This window comes from Macrobrachium nipponense, chromosome 4, assembly GCF_015104395.2.
Source record: "Macrobrachium nipponense isolate FS-2020 chromosome 4, ASM1510439v2, whole genome shotgun sequence".
In the NCBI taxonomy this organism is placed as follows: Eukaryota; Metazoa; Arthropoda; class Malacostraca; order Decapoda; family Palaemonidae; genus Macrobrachium; species Macrobrachium nipponense.
The window spans coordinates 22,245,054-22,271,514 of NC_061100.1; the positions used below are offsets into that span (position 1 = coordinate 22,245,054).

At 43.3% G+C, this 26,461-nt stretch overlaps 1 protein-coding gene across 4 annotated transcripts in view; it reads left to right on the forward strand.

Annotated features, from left to right (window-relative positions):
- Positions 1-26,461, forward strand: part of LOC135210770 (phospholipase DDHD1-like) — a 108,720-nt gene that overhangs the window by 29,261 nt on the left and 52,998 nt on the right. For all 4 annotated transcript variants that reach the window (XR_010313574.1, XM_064243622.1, XM_064243620.1 and 1 more), the window contains exons 5-8: positions 8,399-8,621; positions 9,685-9,873; positions 11,207-11,329; positions 12,684-12,835. Coding sequence is in view for 3 of the 4 variants with exons in the window: in XM_064243622.1 (XP_064099692.1) it covers positions 8,399-8,621; positions 9,685-9,873; positions 11,207-11,329; positions 12,684-12,835 (687 nt within the window). In the remaining variant the exon portion in view is untranslated. The remainder of the gene's footprint in view (positions 1-8,398; positions 8,622-9,684; positions 9,874-11,206; positions 11,330-12,683; positions 12,836-26,461) is intronic.

Genomic DNA, 26,461 nt, shown 5'->3' on the forward strand with positions numbered 1-26,461 from the left:
GCTCTGTGCTTCGGTCTGTCTACAGCCCCACAAGTATTCACCAACCTGATGGCGAATGTAGCAAGATGGCTTCACCTAGAGGGGATAAACATCTCCCTCTACTTGGACGACTGGCTGATCAGGGCCAAGTCGAAGATTCAGTGCTTGGAGGACTTAGAAGTAACAAGGAACATGATAGATTCGCTAGGTTGCTCGTCAACCTCGAGAAGTCACAACTGATCCCCAGCCAGAACTTGGTCTATCTGGGGATTCAGATGGATTCTCGGGGTTTTCGGGTATATCCTTCGCGAGAAAGAATCGCTCGAGGTTTGTCGAGAATCTCGAGCTTCTTAGAGAGAAAGAACAGCTCAGCGAGGGATTACCTGAGCCTTTTAGGGACCCTGTCCTCATTGGAAAAGTTCTTCTCGCTAGGGAGACTTCACCTTCGCCCTCTTCAGTTTTTCCTCAAAGAGGTGTGGAGTTGGAAGACGGGTCAACTCTCGGACATCTTCCAACTTCCACAAGATGTAAAAGATCATCTGAAGTGGTGGATCCCTCCACTTCAAAAGAACGAAGGCGTATCGCTTGCTCTGCAGAACCCAGACCAAGTGTTATTTACCGACGCTTCGGAGTCGGGATGGGGAGCGACGCTAGGAGCAAGGGAGGTGTCAGGCACCTGGACAAAGGAACAGGTGTCCTGGCACATCAATTGCAAGGAACTTGTGGCCATACACCTAGCCTTAAAGTTCTTCGAAGAGATAGTCAGAGACGGGGTGATACAGATAAACTCGGACAACACCACGGCTCTGGCTTACATACGCAAGCAAGGAGGCACGCACTCTTTCTCCCTCTATCAGTTGACAAGAAACCTGTTAACCTGGACGGAAGAAAGAGGCATATCTCTCCTCACAAGGTTTGTTCAAGGGATCAAGAATGTGAGAGCGGACAGACTGAGCAGGAGAAATCAGGTCCTTCCCACAGAATGGACTCTACACGAAGAAGTGTGTCGAAGTCTTTGGTCCCTGTGGGGGAGACCTCACATAGACCTGTTTGCGACGTTCCTCTCCAAAAGAATAGAGATCTTTTGCTCTCTAGTGGAAGATCCGAGAGCCTTCGCAATAGACGCGTTTCTCATGGATTGGTCGGGTGTGGACGCATACGCCTTTCCCCCGTTCAAAATCCTGGGGGAAGTGCTCAGGAAGTTCGTAGCTTCGAAGAGCACGAAGTTGACACTCATAGCCCCATTTTGGCCAGCCCAGGAATGGTTCACGGAGGTACTGGAGTGGATAGTGGACTTCCCCAGATCGCTTCCAAACAGACACGATCTACTCAGACAACCCCACTTCGAGAGGTTTCATCACAACCTCCCAGGTCTCGCTCTGACTGCCTTTCGACTATCGAAAGACTTGTCAGAGCGAGAGGCTTTTCTCGCAAGGCTGCGGGCTCTATTGCTAGAGCCCGCAGAGCTTCGACGAGAAGAGTATACCAGTCAAAGTGGGAAGTCTTTAGGAGGTGGTGTAAGGGTCAGAAGCTGTCCTCCTCCAGTACCTCTATAGTGAATATTGCCGATTTCCTCCTCTTTCTGAGAGAGGAATCACACCTATCTGTCTCGACAATAAAAGGATACAGAAGCATGCTGTCTTCAGTATTCAGGAATCGAGGCCTGGACATTGCTAACGACAAAGATCTACACGATCTAATTAGATCTTTTGAGACTTCGAAAGCAGCTACTCCTAGAACACCTAGTTGGAATCTAGACGTGGTCCTGAAATTCCTTTCATCGGATAAATTCGAGCCTTTACATCTGGCGTCCTTCCGCGACGTCACTAGAAATGCTTGTTCCTGGTGGCTCTCGCTACAGCCAAGAGGACGAGCGAATTACACGCTCTGATTCCACGGTGGGGTTCAAAGGAGATGCTGCCATCTGTTCTCCAGACAATGTTTCTGGCAAAGAACGAAAACCCGTCAAAAACCTTGGCCCAGAAGTTTTGAGGTAAAAGGCCTATCTAACCTGGTAGGCAGAGAGATAGAGAGATCTCTCTGTCCAGTGAGAGCTCTTAAATACTATTTAGAGAGGAAGAGACAGATGGGAGCTTGTCAACAAGGTCTTTGGTGTGCGGTGAAGAACCCCAAAAGACTCATGTCCAAGAACGCCTTGGCTTTCTTTGTGAGAAGCGTTATTACGGACGCTCACAAGAACTGCTCGGAGGAATCCTTCGGTCTTCTAAAGGTCAAGACTCATGAAGTGAGGGCAGTAGCAACGTCCTTGGCGTTCCAAAAGAATATGTCTCTAAAAAAGAATATCATTGAGACTACATATTGGAGGTGCAATTCAGTGTTTGCATCTCATTATCTGAAGGATGTGAGAGTGACCTATGAGAAGTGCTTCTCGCTAGGTCCTTTTGTATCAGCAGATACAGTACTGGGTCTTGGAGCAAAGACTGATCCTTAATTTTGTGTTTTTATCGTACATAAACCCTCTTGTCAGATATGTGCTTGGTTTTCTATTAGCAAGCTCACTACTGTCGCACGGGAGCAGAGTGTCATTGCTGGTAGGGGATCAAGGGTATGTATGACTAGTAGGGGAGTACAAAATTTTTTTTGTATATTTTGTAATGAAAGTGTAATTAGGTTTCGAGTTTTTGGTTGTTTGTAAGGAGTTCGGGGATAACTCCTTACAATCTTAGAACTAACATGGATGTTAGGATCAGGTGATCGGGATCGGTTTTGTGCTCCTTGAACAAGGTGTATTGTCATGTTAGTGGAATAGCACCCAATGACAAAGGCCTTTAGGCTCTGCCGAGTAAGTGGATAAGACCCCATTGGCAGACCCACAAGAACTCTTAGCCATAGATCAATATCTCGCTGAGGCTCTCGAGGCTAAGCAGACTCCAAGGCAGTAGCCGCGAAGTCTTCAGCCTAATAAGGTAGGAACCAAGGTTTATTAATACCTACAACATATGTTGTTTACCTGTCTATTTCAGTTGTTAGCTGTCTCTTACCCACCACCAATGGGTGCTAATCAGCTAAGTATATATCTGGCAGGGAAGTTGAATGTATAAAAATGATATTGTCATGTTACAATAAAGTTTTATACATACTTACCTGACAGATATATACGATTAATGGCCCACCCAGCCTCCCCGCAGGAGACAGGTGGAAGAGAAGAATTCTGATTAGAAAACGGGGATGGTTCCTAGTCCTGCCACCCAGGGCAGGGCGGTAGATCACCTGACCTACCTGTAGCGTGTGCCGCGAAATTTGAAATTCTGTCGGAGACGACGGAGTCTATAGCTAAGTATATATCTGTCAGGTAAGTATGTATAAAACTTTATTGTAACATGACAATATCATTTTTATTTTTTCTGTAGTTATTAGCTGATTTTTTAAAGCATGCATGTTTTGTTTTACATTTAATATAAATGGTGAACAACCAAATAGTATTCAGACCATGATTCTTCATTATTCCTGTTTACACTGTTTAAATTTTTTTTAACCCTAACTACTTGTAATTCAGGAAGTTTGATTGTTTGCTAGATATGAATAGTACTACTGTATAGTATACAGTATTTTACCAGCTGTTTTAAGGTTTCTTAAGTTACTTTATGATCATTTTATTCAGAGCTTCCATTTTGCTTTTCCCTTATTTTCATATATTTACATTTTTTAACTTTGCTTTATTCTTTGTTTGCATATATTCTGCCATAGTATTTTATGTACAATAGTCACATATTTTTATTAGTCTGCTTACTTATCATATGCACTGCAATTTGTGAACTTTATTTAAATTATAATACTCATATTGTAGCTGTCTCTTTCTTATGCCAGTTTTATTTTTCCATCTGGTTCTTGTATTCTCGTATTTTTTATGTCTACTAGTTACATATAGTACTGGTTACCATTAGTTATGACAGACTTAATTTTTCTTTCAGCATTCTTGTCAGCCAAAAGGGTTTTGTACTCTGGTAAACATCTGGTATCATCCCAGTCAGTCTCTGTGACAACAGAGTACGAGGTTTGTCTGTCTGCTACCACCAACCAATGTGAGGTTTCCATTTGCCTTTATCTTGGATTCTTACTTTCTCTCCTGGCATGTGCCATTATCCTGGCAGACTGCTGGCTTGAGGGACCTTCTTTCATGGAACAAATCATCTGGCATGTGCTGGTTTTACTGACCATTTGACTGTTTACCATATTTGAGGTGAATTATTAACAGTGGTGGCTATCTCTTTTCTCTCCTCTTGCTTGTGTGATGTGTACTATATGCTGTCTGATTGGCTGTTTAGATTGCTTAAATGATTTTGCAACTATGATTCCCATCTTATTGTGATTCTGTCTTGCAGGCTCTGAGGGAATTCTCATTCCAATCACTATTCCACAGTTACTTCCATTATATACTCTGCGACCTTGCAACTTTCTGGGCATCCACCAGTTTGTGGAATTTTACATTAGTAATGCTATGCTCTCTGGTATAATTCCATACAAACTGCAAAACATATGTCTATTTGTACCTTAATTCCAGGTTAAGGTGGCAAATAACATCCCAAGTTACTGATTAGACGTAAGTGAAGTGCTAGTTATCCAGTGTGAAATTTCTCATCAGGAGTTGCCTCCTTTTCAGTGCTGATTTCTTCTTGATTTTTGTATATGTTTAATGCAAGTATGTAGTATCAAATACATTCCACTAACATATAATATGCACATGCTCACTTTCATAAATTTCAGCTCAGATCATGTTTTTTTTTTTTTTTTTTTTTTTTTTTTTTTTTGAGTGGGGGTTCTTCTGTAGTTATAACAAACATCTTCGGAATGAAGTTTTCTTGGGATTTTTATGATGGTGGTGGGTATGTATAAGGGTCTGTCTTTGTGAACAGGGTTCATTCTGCCAGCTAATTAGTGAATGGTATTCCTCATCAGTGAGAGTAATTTGTTGCAAATGAGTCGGTAAAATGGTGTACAGAAATATTCTCTTGTGTTGTAATAGTATTTCCATATGTTTGAAGCCTTGTTACAAATTTTCTGGTAGTGTATGCCAGAGTCTCTAAAGAATTTAGTAATAACAATTTGGATTTGCTTTTTATCAGTATAGTTTTTAACTCTCACCCACATGTGATTATTGCCTTATATTGGCAATGATTTTTTGGGGTACCTTTGACATAATGACCTTTTTCTAATACTATTATCTTGTTAATTGTGTTTCGGAGCGTTAATTTGTCGAAATCTTTTCACCTTTTTAGCAGTTCACTCTTTGTAAGATACTCTGAATTGTACATTCTTTTCTTACAAGTTCTCAGATAAGTCCCTTTATCCTTGCTAAGATACTCTGGAGGATTTTCATCGTATTTCTTAACCATTCTTAAATTGATCTGCTTTTGCTTAGCAGTGTGGAACATCTGTCCATTTGCACTAAATGGAAAGATTCATTATGCATAACGGCATCAGTCTGTAGTGGTGCGTTGGGGAATAAGCTCTTGAAATTTATTCTTTATATATAAAAGCCATTTTCTGTTTCTGTTTTTGTCATTGCAGATAGAAAATGTTCTTAACAACCACCCAATCTAGTAAGTTCCTTCACTTCAAGTGAAATATTTTAAAAAGTTTGAACTTACCGTCTGATGCAGTTTAGCACTGTTCATTGTAAGCCACACTGAACAAATCTATCCTTTGACATTATTTTTGATGAGGATATTGTTTCCAAGTATTCCAGAAATACTGCACAAGATCCTACTGGGCAAGCGTCAACACAGTGCTTAATACCATGCTTTTTCTTTTTACTTCTAAAATACAGTGAAATATGTTCAATAGGTAAGACTGGCAGTTCAGAGTTTACTCAGACACTTACGCATTATATCTGGTATTGCTAGTGTTCTGTAATAAAGGAAGAGTAATAGTACTCTATAAAGTTTTTACTGCCAAGAAATTTGAAACTCAATGATAAGGGTTTAGAAGAAATGTTTGAGTAGAAAACAACTGATAAACAATCTTGTTCTTTTTCATGAATTTCATTTTTGTAATCTTTTAGTTATTTCATTTATTATTATTATGCTCACTGATACAGTACCCCTACACTCACGTTTTGATTTCTCTTATAATTGCGTTAATCTTCATTTATGTGCTATTATTTGAAATACAGGAACCCCGGACCTTGGCGTTATTCCGTTTCCGAAGAAGGGTCGAGTTGCAATTCAGTTGAGATCCGAATAAATTTTTTCCCATGAGAAATAACTGAAAAATAATTAATCTGTTCTTTACCACCTGCTATTACCCTAACCTTCTAACCTTGACTTTTTATACAAAAAATTACAATTAAATAAGTTCAGAGGTAAATAACATGTCTTATTAGACGTCATTTTTTATTTTTAAATTAAAAAAAATACAGGTGTACTACATCCAATGCGGCCTTATTACTGATGGTTAATTGAGCGTCATAGGCTAGGCTAGGTATGCGTAGTATATATTGTCCTGGGTAGGCACAAAACTTGTTGCTAATAATAAAACATTGAAAAATAAGCCTTATTATTAAAGTATAAATACTGTTAATAAAATATTGAAAATAAAATGCAGAATCAGTCACACCAATGCCTCCATACTTTTCAATAATCTCCATAAGTTCAATTGTGGTTCTTACTGTTTTCCTCTTCTGTTTGTCTGCAGTGGCTGTCTTGGGACCCATGATTGAATTAGAATACAGTACAGAAAGCCACAAAAACTAAGGAAATATTCCTGAACAAGCATGTACTTGCTCAAAACAATAGCAGCTGAGTGAGCTAGCTTTAAACAACAGCACCACCAACAACGCCAACTAGCGATGACTGACCAAAATTTTTTTTTTTTTTTATTACGAAAATCATATTTTTCATCGGGTCGGATTTTCTGTTTGAGCTCTGATGTAAAATGTACTCTAACTTTTGTGTCAGAATCCGATTACTATGTCAAGTTCTAATATGGTTGAGGAATTGGGTTCTACTATACAGTGAACCCCCCTGCCCCACCCGCATTCGGGGGGATGCGTACCAACCCCTCCCTTCCCCACCTGCATTGGGGGGATGTGTACCAAACCCCCCGCTTCCCTTTCGAATGTCTAGAATCCACGAATACTTTTAACCCCTCTAAAAACGTTTATGGCTGCCTATTTTGATGGTTCAAACACTAGGAAAACCCTCTGAAAATGCTTATAACTGAGTATTATTATAGTTTCATCACAAAAAGTGCATTTAGAGACAAAAATGATATAAAGATACAGTAATTTGTGAATATTTCTTAATGAAAAATACCGTGAATATGTGAATTTCCAGTGAATAATGGGTAGGTATGGTTCAAAGAGAAATCCGCACATCTCGAGAATGTGAACACGGGTGTTCCATTGTAGTCAAAATGAAATGTAATTAAAAAAAAGACTTGGCAAAGGGGATTAATAATGGTCCCTGAATGCCCAGGCACATGCGTTGACAAGGCCGAGAAGAATTGGAGAACTCCATGAAAATCAACAAGGCACACACACACAAACACCGAAACAAAGAAATCACGGACAAACAAAGTAACCGGCTTGGAAAGAAGGAGAGCAAGCGACTGCTCTCCAAGGCAGTCAAAGAAAGACTGATGCATCACAGTGTTCTATGCCTGGTCGGTGACCAGCTTCCACCTCTTATAAGCATGAGTTTCCAGATGCCACAGATTCCTTGCTTTACAATCTTTGATTTTTAACTGGTTTCCAGCTGGCGCAAGAAGATTATCCTATTGTTAAGACCTCAGTTTTGTTAGCTATGAAAAATGCAAATTGATTAGAAATTTTGTCATTTTACTACCAGTGTTCCCTCTTGTCACCTCAGATTGACAGCTGAATAGTTGTGGATCCACAATATGTGGTCATCCAGTGGCCACCTGGGGATTTTTACTGGAACCAGCTAAGGATAAATCAAGTATGACAGATGGCATACACCAGAGCTATCTAGTGGTGCAAAGTGAATTATATACTTTGTAGCGATCCAATACTTTAGAGTGGAACTTAACATATAAAATGCATTCTCTTATTAAACTTGTTCATCAAAACAAGGTAGTGCTGCAATTTTTTTTATAGTTACAAAGTTATTGAAACCAAAGGGTCTCTATGTTTGTGAAACACAAAATTTTTAATGCTTATCTTCACTGTATAAAAAAAACACCATTTGTTTATATATTTTAAGATCCGTGATGATCCATAAATGAGGCTGTGGGTCGTTTGTTAAAAAGTTTTGTTTGTAATATATTACCTATAGTATACAATATTAGTTTTTGTTGCTGTACAAATATAAATTTGTTTTAGAGTGTATGCAGATGCATGTTTTTTTTGTAAATTTAATTTGCTGCTTTTTAATTATAAGTGAAATACTGTGTAGTATGCTGATATGTATCCCATTACATATAATCTCTTTTTTGACAGGTTGCGAGAAAACATTGGTTTTTTGAAGCAGAAGTATTACCCCTCTATTGCACAGAGTGGTCAGACGATTGAATTCTTTCCTGTGGAATGGCGGTCATCTTTAGTGTTGGACGCTGGAGTCATCGAATCTATTACCCCTCATAAGATTCTCAACATTAGACAGATGCTTAATGCTTCATTTATGGACATCATGTATTATAATAGCCCACTGTACAGAGAAGAAGTAAGTAACTGAAACTTGTTCTTTTTTTAATTAGGCTCTGTTTATTCTTTTTCAGTGCTGCATATGAAGTACACATAAGTGATGGTCTGTTTTGAACAATGAATCAGAAGATCTTAGTTAACTCTTTTTGAAGAAATGATGTTTAGGTGAAACATTTATTACACCTTGGCTTATTTGCATGTTGTGACTTATACAAGCTGACAGTTTTTACCTCATAAGCATTATCACCGAAAATGAAATACTAAATTGCCACTGCCGTTTTATCAAATGATGAAAATGGTCAACTTCTGCTTTTAATTGCTAATATATATTTTAAAGAACATTATTGCATATTGTTTGGAACTCCATTGTTTGGTAGTGAACATGTGAAATAATTTGTAAGACGTTTATTATTTTTTTATGTACCAGAAAAGTAAATATCCATTAAGTCTTGTATTTAAACTCTGATTTCAAACTCTTACTTTCATATTGTTTCAGATTGTTAGCTTTTTAGAACAATCTGAATCATGTGACCTTTGATGAGGTTGTAGTGATAGTGGATTGAAGGTGTTTTTATGCAAATACTGTACAGTTGTGGTTTTACCAAACCTAAACTAGAAGCTTTCTTATTTTACTTGCCAATTATTCCATTTGGTCTGTGTTTACTTAACTGTTGAGTGTCTGTTATTTTTTTTTTTTTTTTACTTTTATTAAGAATATTTTATTTGCATAAGAACCAGTTACTATTGCGTTGAAGTAGTTTCCCAACTGCATGATTGACCTAGTACATAATCTGTGGTGGAAAAAGAGTAAGAGTTGATGACTGTTCAATGTTCTCTTCTATCCATTTGGTCCTTTGTCAGGTAGTAGATCCTAATGAATAACCAAATGTAAATTTATTCAACCTTGTGGCCCCTTGGTGCAATACGTTAATCTTTTGTAAACTGATGTATATGCTGTGGATTGCTTTTTTGAAATTCTCATGTAAGGAAATATTGTGTTGTATAAATTTTTTTTGTATACATAGTTTTATGTATTTCTGTCTATTCCAGGAAAGTGATCATTGAAATTTTCATGATTTCAGGTAATCAAAGGCTTGGCAGGGGAAATGAATAGGCTTTACACAATGTTCACACAACGAAATCCATATTTCGAAGCTAATGGAGGTAAGGTCTCCATTGTGGCTCATTCTCTTGGCTGTGTTATCACGTATGATATTGTCATTGGATGGAATCCAGCTCAGCAGTTTGACCAGCAGATGGTGCAGGCGTTGGTAAGTAATTCATTTAACATTATTTGAAGTTGTCATTTTAGGTGTTTAATTTCAACTGGGAAGGAAAGGAGTATTGTGCAGCTCAGGGTTCTTGTGTTATCTCTCTTATTCTTTTCCTCCATTTTATTTGTGACCTTAGTCTTTTAATCTAATTTGCATTTTTCTCCATAAATCTTTTTCCTTTCTCTCTCTCAGCACTCCTATAGTTTTTACACAATCTAGAATTACTCTCTGGATAATCCATTCCTCACTAGATCATCTTTACCCTTCTCTCCTGCCTCTCGGCTTTCCTCCTCTTAATTTATATCTCTCCATCCTCTTCTCTATGCCTATCATCAACCAGAGTTTGTCTTCTCTTACATTGTCCCTTGAACATCTTTCTCCAGTTCCTTTCAAGATTTCACACCTCACACTACTACTGTTTCCTTTTGTATACCTTTCCATATTTCCATCATTTCTTAGTTTACATTTTTATTCTTTTGACATTCTATTTTTGTATATAGTACTAGTTCTTTCGTAGTTTGCTTCACTGCCAACTCAACAAGTGAAAGTCATATGTTGTGTTAGGCTCATCTTGCATGGTAAACATTGCAGTCTTTCAACTACACTTCATAATACTGGTACAGTAATAGAATCAACCTGTTTCAATTTCTCCAATCTCTTATGTTCTTAATTTCTCTTTGTAATTTCTCTTTGGTCTATGAGTCTATGTTATTAATTTCTCTTTGTAATTTCTCTTTGGTCTATGAGTCTATGTTCTTAATTTCTCTTTGTAATTTATCTTTGGTCTATGCAGACTCAACATTAAGCATAATCAATCCAGGTCTTTGGTAGAATTCCACGTCTGCTTCTCAATCATAGTTACTCTCTTCAAAAGTCTATGCTGTACTTCCTTCTAGTTACGCTGAGACTCAGGAACTGGATAGAACTCATGAAGAGGCTGGTAATCAGCTGATGCCTTTATTCCTTCAAAAAGAAAAACACAGACCTCATAAGTAATTGAAATAAACACAAACATCTTTCCAAGCATTGATCTTGATAACATTGGCTAGGAGCTTCATTGTAACAAATCCAAAGTATTGCATCAGTGTTTTGAAAAAAAAAATAGCCTAGAGAAAAAAGTAAATACCTGTATTACAGACTCCATTTACTAGTTTATATGAAAATGTTTCACAAACTTGTTTTGGACAATATTTTCATTGGTCCTTTATTCCAGTTTGTCCTATAACTCAAAAAATTTTATGAAGATGAGTTGTTTGGGTGTGAAATTATTCTTCATCTTATTCTTTATCAATATTCTGATGGTTATTTCTATTATTTCCACTCTAAACAGGTTGAATGCATTGATAAAAAAGAAGACGCCACATCTAGATCAAAAGAATGTTTGAAAGAAGAATTAAGAAAATTGATCAAATCATATGAAAGTAATCATTCTCAACCCTCTCTCAATTTCAAGGTGAGAAAGTTGTTTGTATCAAGATATTTGCATGGAAATAGTACTATTATAAGTATTACAAGTTAGTATCCTATGTAATTGAAGTTACTTAAATAATAGAACTGCCTGTACTAATAAATAGTGATATTCTTGTGCACAGTATGTTGCTGAAATTTCAAGAAATTGATTTTATTTTGCACCTGTATCTGGATATTAATCTGAGAGTAGGAAGTAATTTTACTGTAGGTCTAAAATAAATTGGTTGTTAACTGCATAATCTGTGATGACCAATTGTTCACGAAACAAGCAGCTCTAATGATGAGAACACGTTTTCTAGTTGATGTTAAATGCTATTGGTTTTAATAAAGGGCTGCAAGAAGAAAAGAGGAAGTAAAGCTTGAGAGAACAGATATGAGAATGCTGAGGTGGATTATGGGAATATTGCTGTTTGAGAGATTGGAAAATGACAAAAGAAGAAGGGCAGGCTTAGTAAAGATTACAGAGGTGATAAGAGAGGCACAATTGAGGTAGTATGGGCATGTGTTAAGGATGGATGATGAGGGGGGGGGGGGGGGGGGGGGGGGGGGGGAGTGGAGAGTGCTTGGGAGGAACCTGTTAGAAGAAGAAGATTGAGAGGGAGACAGAGGATTAGATGATGAGATAAAGTGATAGAAGATATGGAGAGATGTTTGGTGGAGGATGATGCCTTTGATAGAAGGCAGTGGAGAAGGCGTATCAGGCAACCGACCCCTTAATGTAGGGATAACGGTGGGAAAGAACAAGTGTGATCAGCATCTAACTATATCCATCTCAGAAGAAGGAAGGGACGAATATGCCAGGACTCAGGTACCAGATTTTGTATGAATACTGTTAGGGAGGAAAATGTGTAACTGATGTTGGAAGTCTCTTAGGATCTGGGCCAGGAATAGGCACCACACAAGATAGATCAGTGATGGAAGTGGAATGAGGGTGTCTAAACTCTCATACTTGAGTCTTCACCCTCGTAGAGGGGTAGCGCTGTCAGTACACCTTTCTGGATGAAGGGTAAATAGGAATCTGGAAGTAAGCATCCTTCAGGTCTATTGACAGTAAAAAGTCGTTGTCCCTCGCTGCTGCCAACACCGTCCGCAGTCTCCCCATTGTGAACCTTGTCTTCCTGACAAAATGATTCAAGATGGAAAGATTGATTGCTGGCCTCCAGTGGCCCATCACCTTTGGTACCAGAAGTATACAGTATCAAAGTATCTTGGGAGATTATCCTTACTGGTATTAAATTTGCTTTTATAAAGAACTTCAGTAGACCCAAATTTTATTGCTTAGTTCGCTCACTGACTGAAATTCAAACTTTAATTGCAGTTTCCTTGGCTGGTTTCAGATTGAAAACTTCTTTTGCCTTGGATCCCCACTCGCCGTCTTTCTAGCCTTACGCACCAAAAATGCAGATGGCGAATTTCCAGACCTTATTCCCCCGAGGCTCTGCAAACGTTTGCTCAATATCTTTCATCCTGCAGATCCTGTGGCTTATAGGTAATGAGTATACTTTTCTCTCCTTTTTGTGTATAAATAAGCATCTAAAAGAGCACAAAGGTAAGTGCTTTAACCTGCAAAAGGCTGTCATAGTAACATTTACTTCTAGTACATGTGTTAAATTTATTCTTTATTAATACGTGTCTGGTTACAAAAAAATTGAATTACGTATATGCTCAGTGAGATCAACTTCATTTATAAAACACACACAAATAGGGTGGACAAGTTTTCATACCTCATTAAATGCCCATTGGAGATGTTGGGAGAATTAAAGCTTAGTTGGGGAGAATAAAGGTGACAGAGTGGTTTTATTTATTTACATCACATGTGGCACACATTTATGTGATATATGGCATATGATTGATCTATTTTATCTGTTTTATAAAATTACCATATAGGATATTTATTTTTATCAGATATGATTTTTAGTGACTGATTTACTATTAGTACATGCATTATGTCAATAGGGATTATATGTTAAGTATATCTTAGTTTTATTGTAGTGTCTTACCGAACAATTATAGAGCCGTGATTTCCACGAGCGGCAGGATACTAAATTCAAATTTAGCGCGTCGGCGTCGCCAACACTGGTGGTGATGACGTCATCTCCCTCCACTCGCGGGAGAACCAGGTACAACTGCCCAGGTGAATTCAATTCTTTTCCTGCCGGCGTCCGGTGAACATCGGTGGTCGGTGCGGTTGGATGACTTTGCTTCGCTTTTTTTCTGGTGGAATTGATCTTCGGAATTGGTGAAGTACTCTTTTTTGGCGTTGTTGTTATTTTGCTTTTTATTTAGGCGTTGCCATGTCGGATTCTAGTCCGTCGGGAGTTAGGTTTTGCATCTCAGGATGTAAAACTAGATTATCCAAGTTAGAATATGATTCTCACACTAAATGTGTTAAGTGTAGGGGACAGGTTTGTTCAGCAGATCGAACATGTAACGAGTGTAGTGATTGGACTGATTCTCAATGGAAGTTTTTTAGTTCATACTCGGAGAAATTAGCTAAAGACAGAATTAGAAAAGCAGCGCTTAGGGAAAGTAGACTTAGCTCTGCTTCGTCTTGCGATGCATCTGTTCCTTCTGTTTCTCCTCAAATTGTTATGTCTCCTTTAACTACACCTCCTATTCCTCCTACTAATCCCACTTCTCCGGCTTCCCGTGTAGTTTCTTCCGACACCATTGCCAGTCTGGAATCGAGGTTAGATCAGAAATTTTCGGTACTAGCGAATACGGTTTTGCAACTTGGTAATTCAGTTAAGACGTTTTTGGAGAAAGCGACCTCAGGTAAGAGTGTAGTTGAGGGTGCGTCTGTCTGTCCTGACACGTCTCCTAGACAAAGGTCACTGTCCAGCTCCCCGCACCGGGGAGAAGACATACCGGAAGTCCAAGGGAGTCGATCGGGATTTGCCCACAGACAGGCGCCTCTCTTGTTGAGCCTGTTGCGCCTCAACAGGGCTCGGTTAAGCGTTGGAAAGGTGTTGCGGTCAGACGCCTTTCGAATGATTCAAGCGATTCGTCTCCGGTCGCGCGGCGCTCTTGGCGAGATTCGCCCGTTTCGCGTCCCTTAAAGAGGCGTTCAGGCGCCGATTCTTCGCCTCCTCCAGTCAAGCGGTATAAGGAGCCTGAGAGTAGGGTTGCGCCGCGGACGTTAGCGGCTCGTTTGTCGCCTCAATCTGTGCCTTTTTCGGCTCCATCTACTAGTAGAGATTGTGGTTTTAGCGCTGTAGCTAGCAGTTCTAAGGGTGTTTCTTTAGGCGCTTTTTCGTCTGTTACGCCTGATGCGCCTGTTTCGCCTCGAATTTCGGCGGCTCCGAGCGAGGCGCAAGTAGTTTTTCCGCCTCCTGCTGAACATTTAGGCTCTTCCAAGCCTACGTTAACTGTTTTTGATTCGTCTCTGGCGCCTTTGCGCAAGCAGTTAGAGATGTTAACCAACTGGATGAATGAGTCCAAGGGTGGTTCGAAACCTTCAGATCCGGTTGTAGTTCCGTCTACTTCTTCGGCGGTATCGGAGAATGAAGAAGAAGTAGAGGAGGAGGATTCACATCACCTCTCGTGTTATTCACGTCTCCTTAGATTTCTTCTGGTATCTTATCCAGATTATTTTGAGAAAGCGGCTCCGCGCTCCCCAACTTCGACTTTTTTGATGAGGAGGAAAACTTCAGACCCTCTCCTCCCAAAACTTGTTCTATCTAAAGCGGTTAGACATTCGTTGAAAGAGACGGAGAAATGGATGTCTATGAAAAGAGACTTAGGGAAGGCTCTTTTTGCTTACCCTCCCTCTAAGTTGCTTCGTAAGAGGTATAGGTTTTATGTAACTGGGGAAGCTCCTTCTCTGGGAGTTTTTGCCTCCTCCCAGGGAGACTTCTCCAGTTTAATAGACTCCTCTAGAAGATCTGCTTTCGCCGCAGCGAAAGTTTTCTTTACAGCGCCTGAGTTGGACCACGTTGTAAAGAATCAATTTAAACTTTTGGAAGTCTTTAGCTTCCTTGATTGGACTATTGGCGCTTTAGCGGCCAAGATCGAAGACTGTCCTTCTCTTTCCCAGGAGTTAGCGGAGGATTGGATTGGTGTTCTGTCCTGTGCGGACAAATCCATTAGGGATGGATGTGATGAGTTAGCTTCGCTCATCGCCTTTGGTACCCTTAAGAAAAGGCAACTTTGGTGCTCCTTTGCTTCTAAAAGGGTTACGTCCCAACAGAAGTCTGCTCTCTTGTTTGCTCCTTTTGTGAAAGATAACCTCTTTCCAGACGATGTAGTGTTGTCAATTTCGTCTGCGCTAGATAAGAAATCTACTTCGGATTTTACTGGCACAGTCTACTAAGAGACCTAAAGCTCCTGTGGAGACTGTTCCTTCGGTTTCTCCTCTGGCCCAAGCGCCTTTTCGAGGGAGAAAACCCAAGCGCTTCTTTGGCGCCGAATCGAATTTGCGACCTCAGTCTAAGGCCTCGGCCAAGGTTAACAAACCTTCCAAATGAAAGCTCGGTTCTTCATGCACCAGTGGGAGCCAGGCTGGCTCTGTTTTGGGAGGAATGGGAAAACAGAGGAGCAGAAGCCTGGGTAGTGCAAGTACTCAAGTTCGGCTATCGTATTCCTCTCGTTTCACCTCCCTCGCTCTCACCTGTGCCAATTCCATTCCAGGCATACTCTCCGGGCTCAGACAAATTTCTGGCGCTAGCCGCAGAAGTGGAAGCGCTTGTTCTCAAAGAAGCGATAGAACAGATAGAAGGGGATTTTCCTCCAGGCTTTTACAATCGCCTTTTTGTAGTTCCCAAGTCATCAGGGGGCTGGAGGCCGGTTTTGGATGTGAGCGCCTGAACTTGCATGTCCAGAAAACAAAATTTCATATGGAGACCACTCGGTCGGTTCTGGAGTCCATCAGACGGGGATTGGATGGTCTCTCTGGACATGCAAGACGCTTATTTTCACATTCCGATACATCGCGAATCTCGGAAGTACCTGAGGTTCATGTTCGAAGGCAAGGTGTTTCAGTTTCGGGCGCTTTGCTTCGGACTAGCGACCGCTCCTCAAGTTTTCACCAGGGTTCTATCCCCGATAGGAAGCTGGCTACACATATTAGGAGTAAGAATCTCCCTCTATCTGGACGATTGGCTTCTCCGGTCGGAATCAGAGAGTCGGTGCATGAAGGACCTTGGAACAACTCTGGATCTTGCCAGAAAGTTAGGAATTCTGGTCAACAAACAGAAGTCCCAGTTGGTTCCATCTCAGAGCATCCTTTATTTGGGGATGATTCTGAATGCTCAAGTTTTTCGGGCTTTTCTGTCCCCGAAGAGGGTTCAAGGCTGTCTGGAGACAGTTCAGGAGTTCTTGGACAAAAAGGTAAGTTTCTGCCAATCATGGATGAGGCTCCTGGGCAAATTGACGTCAGTGGAGAAATTTGTGACGTTGGGAAGACTGCACATGAGACCTCTGCAGTTTTTCCTGAGAGCCTCTTGGTGCAGGAAGACACAACCAGACTCGATTACCTTTCCTGTCACAGATCAAATAAAAGAGGACCTAAGGTGGTGGCTCTCTCGAGCAAGGTTGGAAGAAGGGTTAGATTTACGACCCATCCTCCCGAACCTACAGTTCTTTTCCGACGCATCGGACACAGGTTGGGGAGCCCTACTGGGAAATCAACGGACTTCAGGAGCTTGGTCGGAGAAGGAGAAGAAGTTCCACATAAATGTAAAGGAACTGTTAGCAATTTTCTTAGGGCTCAGACAGTTTCCGGAGCTTAGTAGAAGGCCGAGTAGTGGCAGTGCATTCCGACAACTCCACGGCTCTCTCGTACGTGCGGAAACAGGGGGGGACTCAGTCTTTCTCTCTGTACGAAGTAGCCAAGGATCTCCTCCTGTGGTCAAACGAAGCGAAGGTTCAGCTAGTCCCGAGATTTGTTCCGGGAAAGATGAACGTCCTGGCGGACGAGTTAAGTCGTCAACAGCAAGTGTTACCTCTGGAGTGGACTTTGGACAACAAGATTTGTCAGAAACTTTGGCGCCTTTGGGGACGACCGTCAATAGACCTGTTCGCGACATCGAGGAACAACCGTCTTCCTCTCTTTTGTTCTCCAGTCCCAGATCCTCTAGCTTGGTCGGTGGACGCAATGCTGTTGGATTGGTCGGGTCTGGAAGCTTATGCATTCCCTCCGTTCGGTCTAATAAGAGAGGTGCTGAACAAGTTCATGTCGCACAGCAATGTAACGTTAATCGCTCCCTTTTGGCCCAGGAAAGAGTGGTTCCCGGACCTTCTCCAGTTGTTAGTAGACTTCCCCAGACTTCTTCCTCCAGAGAAGTGGCTTCTCAAACAACCTCACTTCAAGAGGTTCCACCAAAACTTGTCCGCTCTAGCTCTGACAGGGGGGTTCAGACTGTCCGGAATCTTGTCAGAGCGAAAGGATTTTCAAGAAGAGCTGCAGAAGCTATCGCTCGTTGTAGGAGAGAGTCTTCTAACAAACTCTATCAAGGGAAGTGGAGAATCTTCAGAGAGTGGTGTAGAAGTGCTAAAGTCTCTACTTCTGCGACCTCTTTAACAGAAATAGCAGATTTTCTTCTATTTCTTAGGAGCTCTAAGAAACTGCTCCTTCGACGATCAGAGGATATAGAGCCATGCTCTCTTCGGTTTTTCGACATCGAGGTTTGGATATTTCCTCCAATTCAGATCTGTCGGACCTCATTAGGTCTTTCGAAACCACTAAGCTCCCGCAAGATACAGTGGCTTGGAACTTAGATGTGGTGCTTAAGTTCCTCATGGGGCCACCGTTTGAGCCTTTGAAGTCGGCTTCACTCAGGAACTTGACTAAGAAGGCACTCTTTCTTATTGCACTAGCTTCTGCTAAGCGTGTCAGCGAATTGCACGCTATAGACAAAAGAGTCGGTTTCTCTCAAGGCAATGCTGTATTTTCGGTATCTTTGACCTTTCTAGCCAAAAATGAGAATCCTTCTAATCCTTGGCCGAGGAATTTTGTGGTAAGGAACTTATCTGATTTGGTTGGACATGAGGAGGAAGAAAGGCTCTTATGTCCAGTCAGGCTATTAAGCAGTATCTGTTTGCCACTAAGGGTATCAGAGGACAATCTTCTAAGCTCTGGACCTCGGTTCAAAATCCCTCTCGTCCTCTTTCTAAGAATGCTATATCGTTCTTTATTAGAGAGCTTATCAGGGAAGCTCACTCGCAGTCCGAGAACGACAATCTTTCCGTTCTGAGAGTTAAAGCTCACGAGGTTAGAGCAGTGGCAACTTCTTTAGCATTCAGAAAGAATTTATCTTTAGCTTCGATTCTTCAGAGGACGTTCTGGAGATCGAATTCGGTTTTTGCGAGTCATTATCTCAAAGAGATAGAAACGGTTTTCGAGAATTGTAAAACGTTAGGTCCGGTGGCGGTTTCTGGCATGGTGTTGGGAGAAACGGCACAGGGGTCGTCACCTCTATGCTAACTTTTCACCTTGAATAGGTTGTCGAGTTCAAGGGAAGCTGGGGGTACTGAGTACCTGGGATACTCACCAGTCTGTTAGGTCAGATTTTACAATGGTTGGGTATATATGTTTTTAAATCTGGTGTTGGTGACAAATGTTTTGTATGATTGAATTTCTGGTCTTAGCCCAGGGCAAGGGCAATCTTTGTTGTTACTATCCTCCGTCAGTCAGCCTTGACTCGCTTGAACTACGGAAGGATTCCACTCCTGTAGAGGCTAACTTTGGGCAAATTCCAATTCCTCTACAATAGTAAGAAGAGCACCGACCAGAGGCAGTAACAGTCTGCTGTAGCTCTCTTACAAGGTAAGGTACAACAGACACCTTGAGTGTTTACTGGTATTGCAATAAATGTAACCATTTAAAAATACTAGTGGTCCACTGAATCCCACCTTCCCATAAATGTGTAATCAGCTCTATAATTGTTCGGTAAGACACTACAATAAAAATGAAATTTTCATTATTAAAATGAAGTTTTATTGTATACTTACCGAACAATTATGATTATACCCACCCTCCTCCCCTTAGGTGGACGGACGGGCAGAAAGAATTGGATTCACCTGGGCAGTTGTACCTGGTTCTCCCGCGAGTGGAGGGAGATGACGTCATCACCACCAGTGTTGGCGACGCCGACGCGCTAAATTTGAATTTAGTATCCTGCCGCTCGTGGAAATCACGGCTCTATAATTGTTCGGTAAGTATACAATAAAACTTCATTTTAATAATGAAAATTTCATTTTTACCAGACCACTGAGCTGATTAACAGCTCTCCTAGGGCTGGCCCGAAGGATTAGATATTTTTACGTGGCTAGGAACCAATTGGTTACCTAGCAACGGGACCTACAGCTTATTGTGGGATCCGAACCACACTATATCGAGAATTGAACTTCTATCACCAGAAATAAATTTCTCTGATTCCGCGTTGACCGAGCCGGGAATCGAACCTGGGACCACCGGATTGGCAGCCCAGCTCGAAAACCACTCGTCCAGCGTGGAACTAGGGATTATATGTAGTACTAGATTATTTCTCATTGTGCCCTAATTAAGCTTAAGACTAGATACCCAATTACTATATATTTTGTTCATGAAACTTACCTGTCAGATATATATATATAGCTGTATTTTCCGAAGTCCGACAGAATTTAAAAAACTTACGACACACGCAGTGGGAGTCAGGTGGTTAGTACCCATTCTCGCCACTGGGAAGCGGGTATCATGAACCATTCCCATTTTCTATTCATATTTTTTCTGTCGCCGGTGTTGTAAACAACTGTTTGCAGCACCTCCGTCTTGGATTTAGGAAACTTTGGCTACTTAAGTATCCTTATTGATTGTTTGGTTATCTTGACTTTGGATCGGTGGCTAGGCACACGTTATTTGTGGATTTAATTGATTTTGGCTTGATTTCTCTTTAATCTAAGATGTCTGGGACTAGTTCGGCTAGCGCCAGGTTTTGCACTAGGAGTGAATGTAGAGGTAGGCTACTGAAAGCATCAGTAGACCCGCATACATTGTGTAAGAGTTGCAGGGAGCATGATTGTGTGTATGAGGATCGCTGCAAGGAGTGTGCATGTCTTTCGGATTCTGAGTGGAAGGCGTATGAGACCTATCTTCGAAAGCTTGAGCGTGATAGGTTAAGGAGGTCTTCCTCCAGGAGCGTTTCAGGTAAATGTCAGGAAGTTAATGTTTCTCCTACTAACCCTCCTACTGTAGTTGCTACTTCTAACCCTGTAGTGTTGCCTTCAGGCCCTGAAACAGTCTGTGGAGGGTTAATGCCCTTACTTTAATCTTAGAATCAATTCATAATTTAGAATCGAAAGTGTTTGCTTTAGAAAGCAAAAGTGAAGGTGCTAAGCGCAGTGAAAGTGCCCCTTGTGTAGTGGAGGGTGCGTCAGATCGGCCCCATTTCGCCTCTAGGCCAGGACCTCTGCTGGACTCCCAGGTTTCAGGGAGAGAGCATGTCGAAAGCCGAAGGAGGGTTACGGGGAACCCCCACCGATCTGACGTGCCTTCGGCAGTTACTGTTGACGCTACCCAGACTGCTAAGGATTGCGCGTGCACGCCTCCTCAAGGAGTGCTTTTCTTCGTCGGAGGCTTCCTCCCCGCGTAAGGGGTGGAGCTCTTAGTCAGTTTCACGCCCATTGAAAAGGAGCGTTTGTGTTCGGGACGCTTCACGTCCAGGATTTTCTCCCGAGCGACGATCTTCGCCTGACAGCGTCTTCGCAGCCTTCCCGCCGCAGAAGAGGAGTAAAGCGTCATCGGACGATGACTCTTTCAAGTGCCCCAGTCGCTCCAGAGTGCATGAAGAGGCGGTTCCAGTGAGAAGGAAGAAGGCCGCCCCTCGCCTTCTCGCAGGATCAGCCCCTCTCCTGATAGGGAGTCTTCTCCTACCGAGAAGATTCTTCGCTTGTTGCAGCAGCAACTTGCTGATGTTCTTTCTAAGAGAGAGACGCATCCACGTCGTCGCAGGAAGGATGACATGCTGCCAGTGAAGAGGTCTAGACAGTCTCCCTCTCCTTCTCGCTCGTCTCTCTCTCCCTTTTCGTCTCCTTCTAGAGTTCGTGCAGCTCCCCAGCGGCTCTCTAGAGGACGCGATGAGTTTGTTTTGCGCTCTTTGCGTGAAGTGGTATTACCCCCTCGTAAGCTTGCTACCTGTCAAGAGTGCGACGTGTGTTTGGACGCTTCGGTGCAAGTGCAGCATGATCTTGACGCTTGGTCGGACGCCAGGCGAGCGCCAGCGACAACCAAAAGTGCACCTGTGGACGCCAAGCGCGCGCCAGTGGATGCCGAGCACGCTTCAGTAGACGTCGAGCACGCGCCAGTGGACGCCAAGCGCGCACCAGTAGACGCCAAGCGCGCGTCAGCGGACGCCAGACGCGCGCGAGTGGATGCCTATCACGCGCCAGTGGACGCCAGGCTCGCGCCAGCTGACGCTCAGGTGGACGCGGATGTAGTAGCTCGTCGCCACCCACCCGTTTTAGAGGATTCTCTTCAAGTTTCTTCGCGTCTTCAAGAGACACACAGTGTTCCCGTCTCTTCTTTGCCTGCTCAAGAGTCCGCTGTGCCTTCTACTTCGCAACGACGTTCCGCTTTGAAACTTAGACCTGAAAGTCTAGCATCTGCTATGCTTCCTCCTACTTCTCCTGTAACAGAAGGGGAAGTGAGTGACGCTTCGGTTGAAGCTGATGATGAACAACCGCTGGCTCCTGTCTCTTCAGACTACCAGGTCTTGACTCGCCTTCTTCAGTCTGAGTTCGGGGACACTTTTCATCTTGAAGCTCCTCGCTCTCCCCCCTCTCAACTTTCATCTTCCAAGGCTAACAAGGTCTCGGGCTTTGTGAGGATGAAGAAGTCCCTTTTGACTAAGAGGGCGTTGCGTAAGGTCCACGACTGGATGGAGAGAAGGAAGGCCCAGGGAAAGACCTCATTTGCTCTTCCGCCTTCAAGACTTAGCGGAAAAGCGGCATGTGGTACGAGACGGAAGAGGACGTCGGCATTAGACTTCCCTCTTCTGCTCAGGGAGACTTTGCGAGCATTGTGGATGCCTCGAGGAGGTCCCTCCTGTCCTCGTCGAAAGTATCTTGGTCGACAACGGAAATGGACTACCACCTTAAAGGCCTCTTTCGAACATTAGAGGTCTTTAACTTCCTAGATTGGTGTCTTGGAGTGCTGGATGCCAAGTCTAGGAGTACCAATTCGATTAGCCTGGGGAGCTGTCCAGTGTAATGTCATGCATGGACAAGGCCGTCAGAGATGGTTCAGAGGAGTTGACAGCACATTTTTGCACAGGACTCTTAAAGAAGAGATCCCTGTTTTGTAATTTCACGGCAAAATCTGTCTCTCCCTCTCAAAAGGCAGAGTTGCTCTTCGCTCCTTTTTCGGACCATCTCTTCCCTCAGGCTATGGTTAAGGACCTCGCAACCAGTCTTCAAGAGAAAGCTACTCAGGATCTACTCGCCCAATCATCTAGGAGACCTGCGGGCCCTTCGTCTTCAGGAGTTTCGATTCCTAAGAAATCGAAGCCCTTTCGAGGTGGATCTTCCTCGAGACCAGCCCCTCGAGGAAGAGGCACTTCCAGAGGCAGAGCCCCCGCTCTTTTGAAGAGCAAGAAATGATCTGGAAGTCCTTCAGTTGCCGGTAGGAGCCAGGCTTCAGCTGTTTGCGCAAGCCTGGGAAGAGAGAGGTGCCGACAAATGGTCTTTGGACATCGTAAGGAAAGGTTATCGGATCCCATTCCTAAGATCACCCCCTCTGTCTTCGACACCCAGGGATATGTCACCCTCTTATCGAGGGGAGAAGCAACAAGTGCTTTACAATCTGCTCGATCAGATGATCGTAAAACAAGCAGTGGATCAGGTCTTCGACCTGGATTCCCCGGGTTTTTACAACCGACTGTTCCTGGTGCCAAAGCAGTCGAGAGGATGGCGACCGGTACTAGATGTCAGCAGCCTAAACCTCTTTGTCATCAAGCAGAGGTTCATGATGGAGACGCCTCAGTCAGTGCTTGGCGCTTTAAGACCGGGGGATTGGATGGTGTCACTAGATCTCCAGGACGCGTATTTTCACGTCCCCATCCATCCCCAATCAAGGAAGTACCTGCGGTTTGTCCTGAAGGGGAAGGTATTCCAATTCAGGGCACTCTGCTTCGGTCTAAGCACGGCTCCGATGGTGTTCTCCCTCCTGATGAAGAACATTGCGAGGTGGCTTCATCTTGCGAAGATCAGGATCTCTCTACCTGGACGACTGGCTCATTCGAGCCTCCTCGAAAGACCGGTGTCTGGAGGACCTTCACACAACCTTGTCTTTAACGAAGTCCCTGGGTCTTCTGGTAAACCTCGAAAAGTCAAATGTGACCCCTTCACAGTCCATAGTCTATCTGGGGATTCAGATGGACTCAGTGGCTTTCCGGGCTTTTCCGTCCCAGGGGCGACAACTACAATGCCTAAGCAAAGTGTCAGCCTTTCTGGGGAAAGAATCATGCTCGGTGAGGGAATGGATGAGTCTGCTGGGGACCATTTCCTCACTGGAGAAGTTTGTTTCCCTAGGGAGGTTGCACCTCAGACCACTTCGGTTCTTCCTGTCGAACAACTGGAAGCACGAGAACGACCTTGAAGTGATCTTGTTGTTATCGGAAGAGGTGAAAGAACACCTAAGATGGTGGTCAGATCCGCGGAAGCTTGCAGAAGGACTTTCTCTCAAGCTTCAGAGCCCCGACCTAGTGTTGTTCACCGACGCGTCTTCCACGGGGTGGGGAGCGACACTAGGGGGGAAGGAAGTGTCAGGCCCCTGGAGAGGGGAACAGGTGTCCTGGCACATAAATCTCAAGGAACTTGCAGCAATTTATCTTGTGCTCCAGTTCTTTCAGGAAGAAGTCTTCAGCAAGGTGGTGCAGATCAACTCGGACAACACCACAGCCCTGGCATACCTCAAGAAACAGGGAGGAACCCACTCTTGGTCTCTGTTCATCCTTGCGAGGGAAATCCTGTTGTGGGCGAGGGCACACGACGTCACTATCCTGACGAGATTCGTATCAGGAGTGGAAAACGTACGAGCAGACCTTCTCAGTCGGCAAGGTCAACTGCTGCCGACGGAATGGACCCTCTATCAGGACGTATGCCAGAGGCTGTGGAAGTTGTGGGGATGTCCTCTCGTGGACATATTCGCAACTTCCAGAACAAAGAGACTTCCGCTGTACTGCTCTCCGGTTCTGGACCCAGGAGCAGTAGCAGTAGACGCCCTTCTTTGGGACTGGTCGGGACTAGACCTGTACGCCTTTCCCCCGTTCAAGATACTCGGGGAGGTAATGAGGAAATTCGCGGCATCAGAGGGAGTGAGGATGACCCTAATCGCCCCCTTCTGGCCGGCGACCGACTGGTTCATAGAGGTAATGTCCTTCTTGGTAGACTTCCTGAGGACTCTGCCCCCAAGGACAGATCTACTCAAACAGCCCCACTTCGAGAGGTACCGAGGTACCACAAAAACCTTCCCGCTCTGAGTCTGACTGCGTTCAGACTATCCAGAAGTTGGCCAGAGCGAGGGGTTTTCATACATTCAACTTCCCCTGTCAGATATATACTTAGCTATAGACTCCGTCGTCCCCGACAGAAATTCAAATTTTGCGGCACACACTACAGGTAGGTCAGGTGATCCCGCCGCCTGCCGCTGGGTGGCAGGAATAGGAACTATTACCATTTTGAGCCAGATTTTCTCAGTCGCTGGTACTAGTAACATCGTTTGCTAGTTCCTTCTGACTTGATTTTCGAATTTCATTACGCCGTTGATCTTTTGGACTGCTATTTGGTGACGTATTGGATCTTTGGTGTGGCATACGCTATTGTGGACTGTTTTTGGATTTTGGTTTTGGAATTTCTCATTATGTCTGACGTTTCGATTTCGTTCAGTGTGTGTGTGAATGAGAGTTGTTATGTGAGAATACCGAAAGCTTCGGTGGATCCTCACACCACTTGTAAAAATTGTAGAGGGAATGTATGCTCGCAATTGAATACATGTGATGAGTGCAAGGATTTGAATGAGGAGGAATGGAAGTTGCTTGATTCCTACTTAAGAAAGTTGGAAAGAGACATGGCTAGAAAAGCTTCTTCCAAAAGTGTAAGTAGGTCGGTCTCTAACGAGCCAGTTAGCGGACTATTGCCTATTGCTAACCCAATTGTTTCCTCCCATACAGCTTTACCTTCCCGATTATCTGACTCGGCAAGCTCAACATCCGAAATTGCGAGTCTGAAAGCTTCGCTTAAGCATATGGAGCAAAAAATTAAGGAACTGGAAGGTAAGTTCAGTGAAAGTGTTCCCAGTGAAGTGGAGGGTGCGTCTGATCGGCTCTGTCTCGCTCCCAGGCCTAGACCTCTTTCAAGCTCCCAAGCCCAGTGGAGAAGAAATGTCGAAAGCCGCAGGGAGGTTTCAGAGAATCCCCACCGGTCAGGCGTCCCCTCGGCAGACCCTGTAGTTACGTCCCGGGCTGCCAAGGATAGTCGTTGGAAAGACGTCCTTAAGCAGTGTTTTTCTTCGTCTGATTCATCATCTAAAAAAGGATGGAGTTCAGATAGATTGTCAAAACCTTCGAAGAGATCTTGGAAGTCTCCATCATTTTATTCAAGCCCTGAAGAATTTCTGGAAGAATATCCTCCGGAAAAAAGAAGGAAGGAGGTTTATTCAGAAGCTCCTTCTCCTTCGTCGGAGAATGGAAAGAAGGATGTATCTACGAAGATTTTGGAGGATATGCAAAAACAGATATCTTCACATGTAGGAATTCTTAAATCGGATCCTCCTAGAAGGAAGGATAGATTTCTTCCAATTAAAAGATCCCATCCTTTAGAACTCTCTGAGAGCTCGGACGAGGCGCCTGCCAGGAGCCTGGCGCCAGCCAGACGTCAGGCTACTGTCAGGCGCAAAACGCCGTCAAGGCGAGAAGATACATATAGATATCTACATAAATCTCCTACTAGAAGGAAAGCGCCTGAGGCGTCTGAATCGAGTCGGAAATTTGAAACTTCCGAAATCGGACGAACTCCTGAAATGAGGCGCAAAGCGCCTGAAGTAAGGCGCAAAGTGGCTGAAGCTCCTGAAACTTCTGGAGCGAGGCGCAAAGCGCCTGGAGCGCCTGAAATGAGGGGTAAAGCTCCTCAAATACCGGAAATG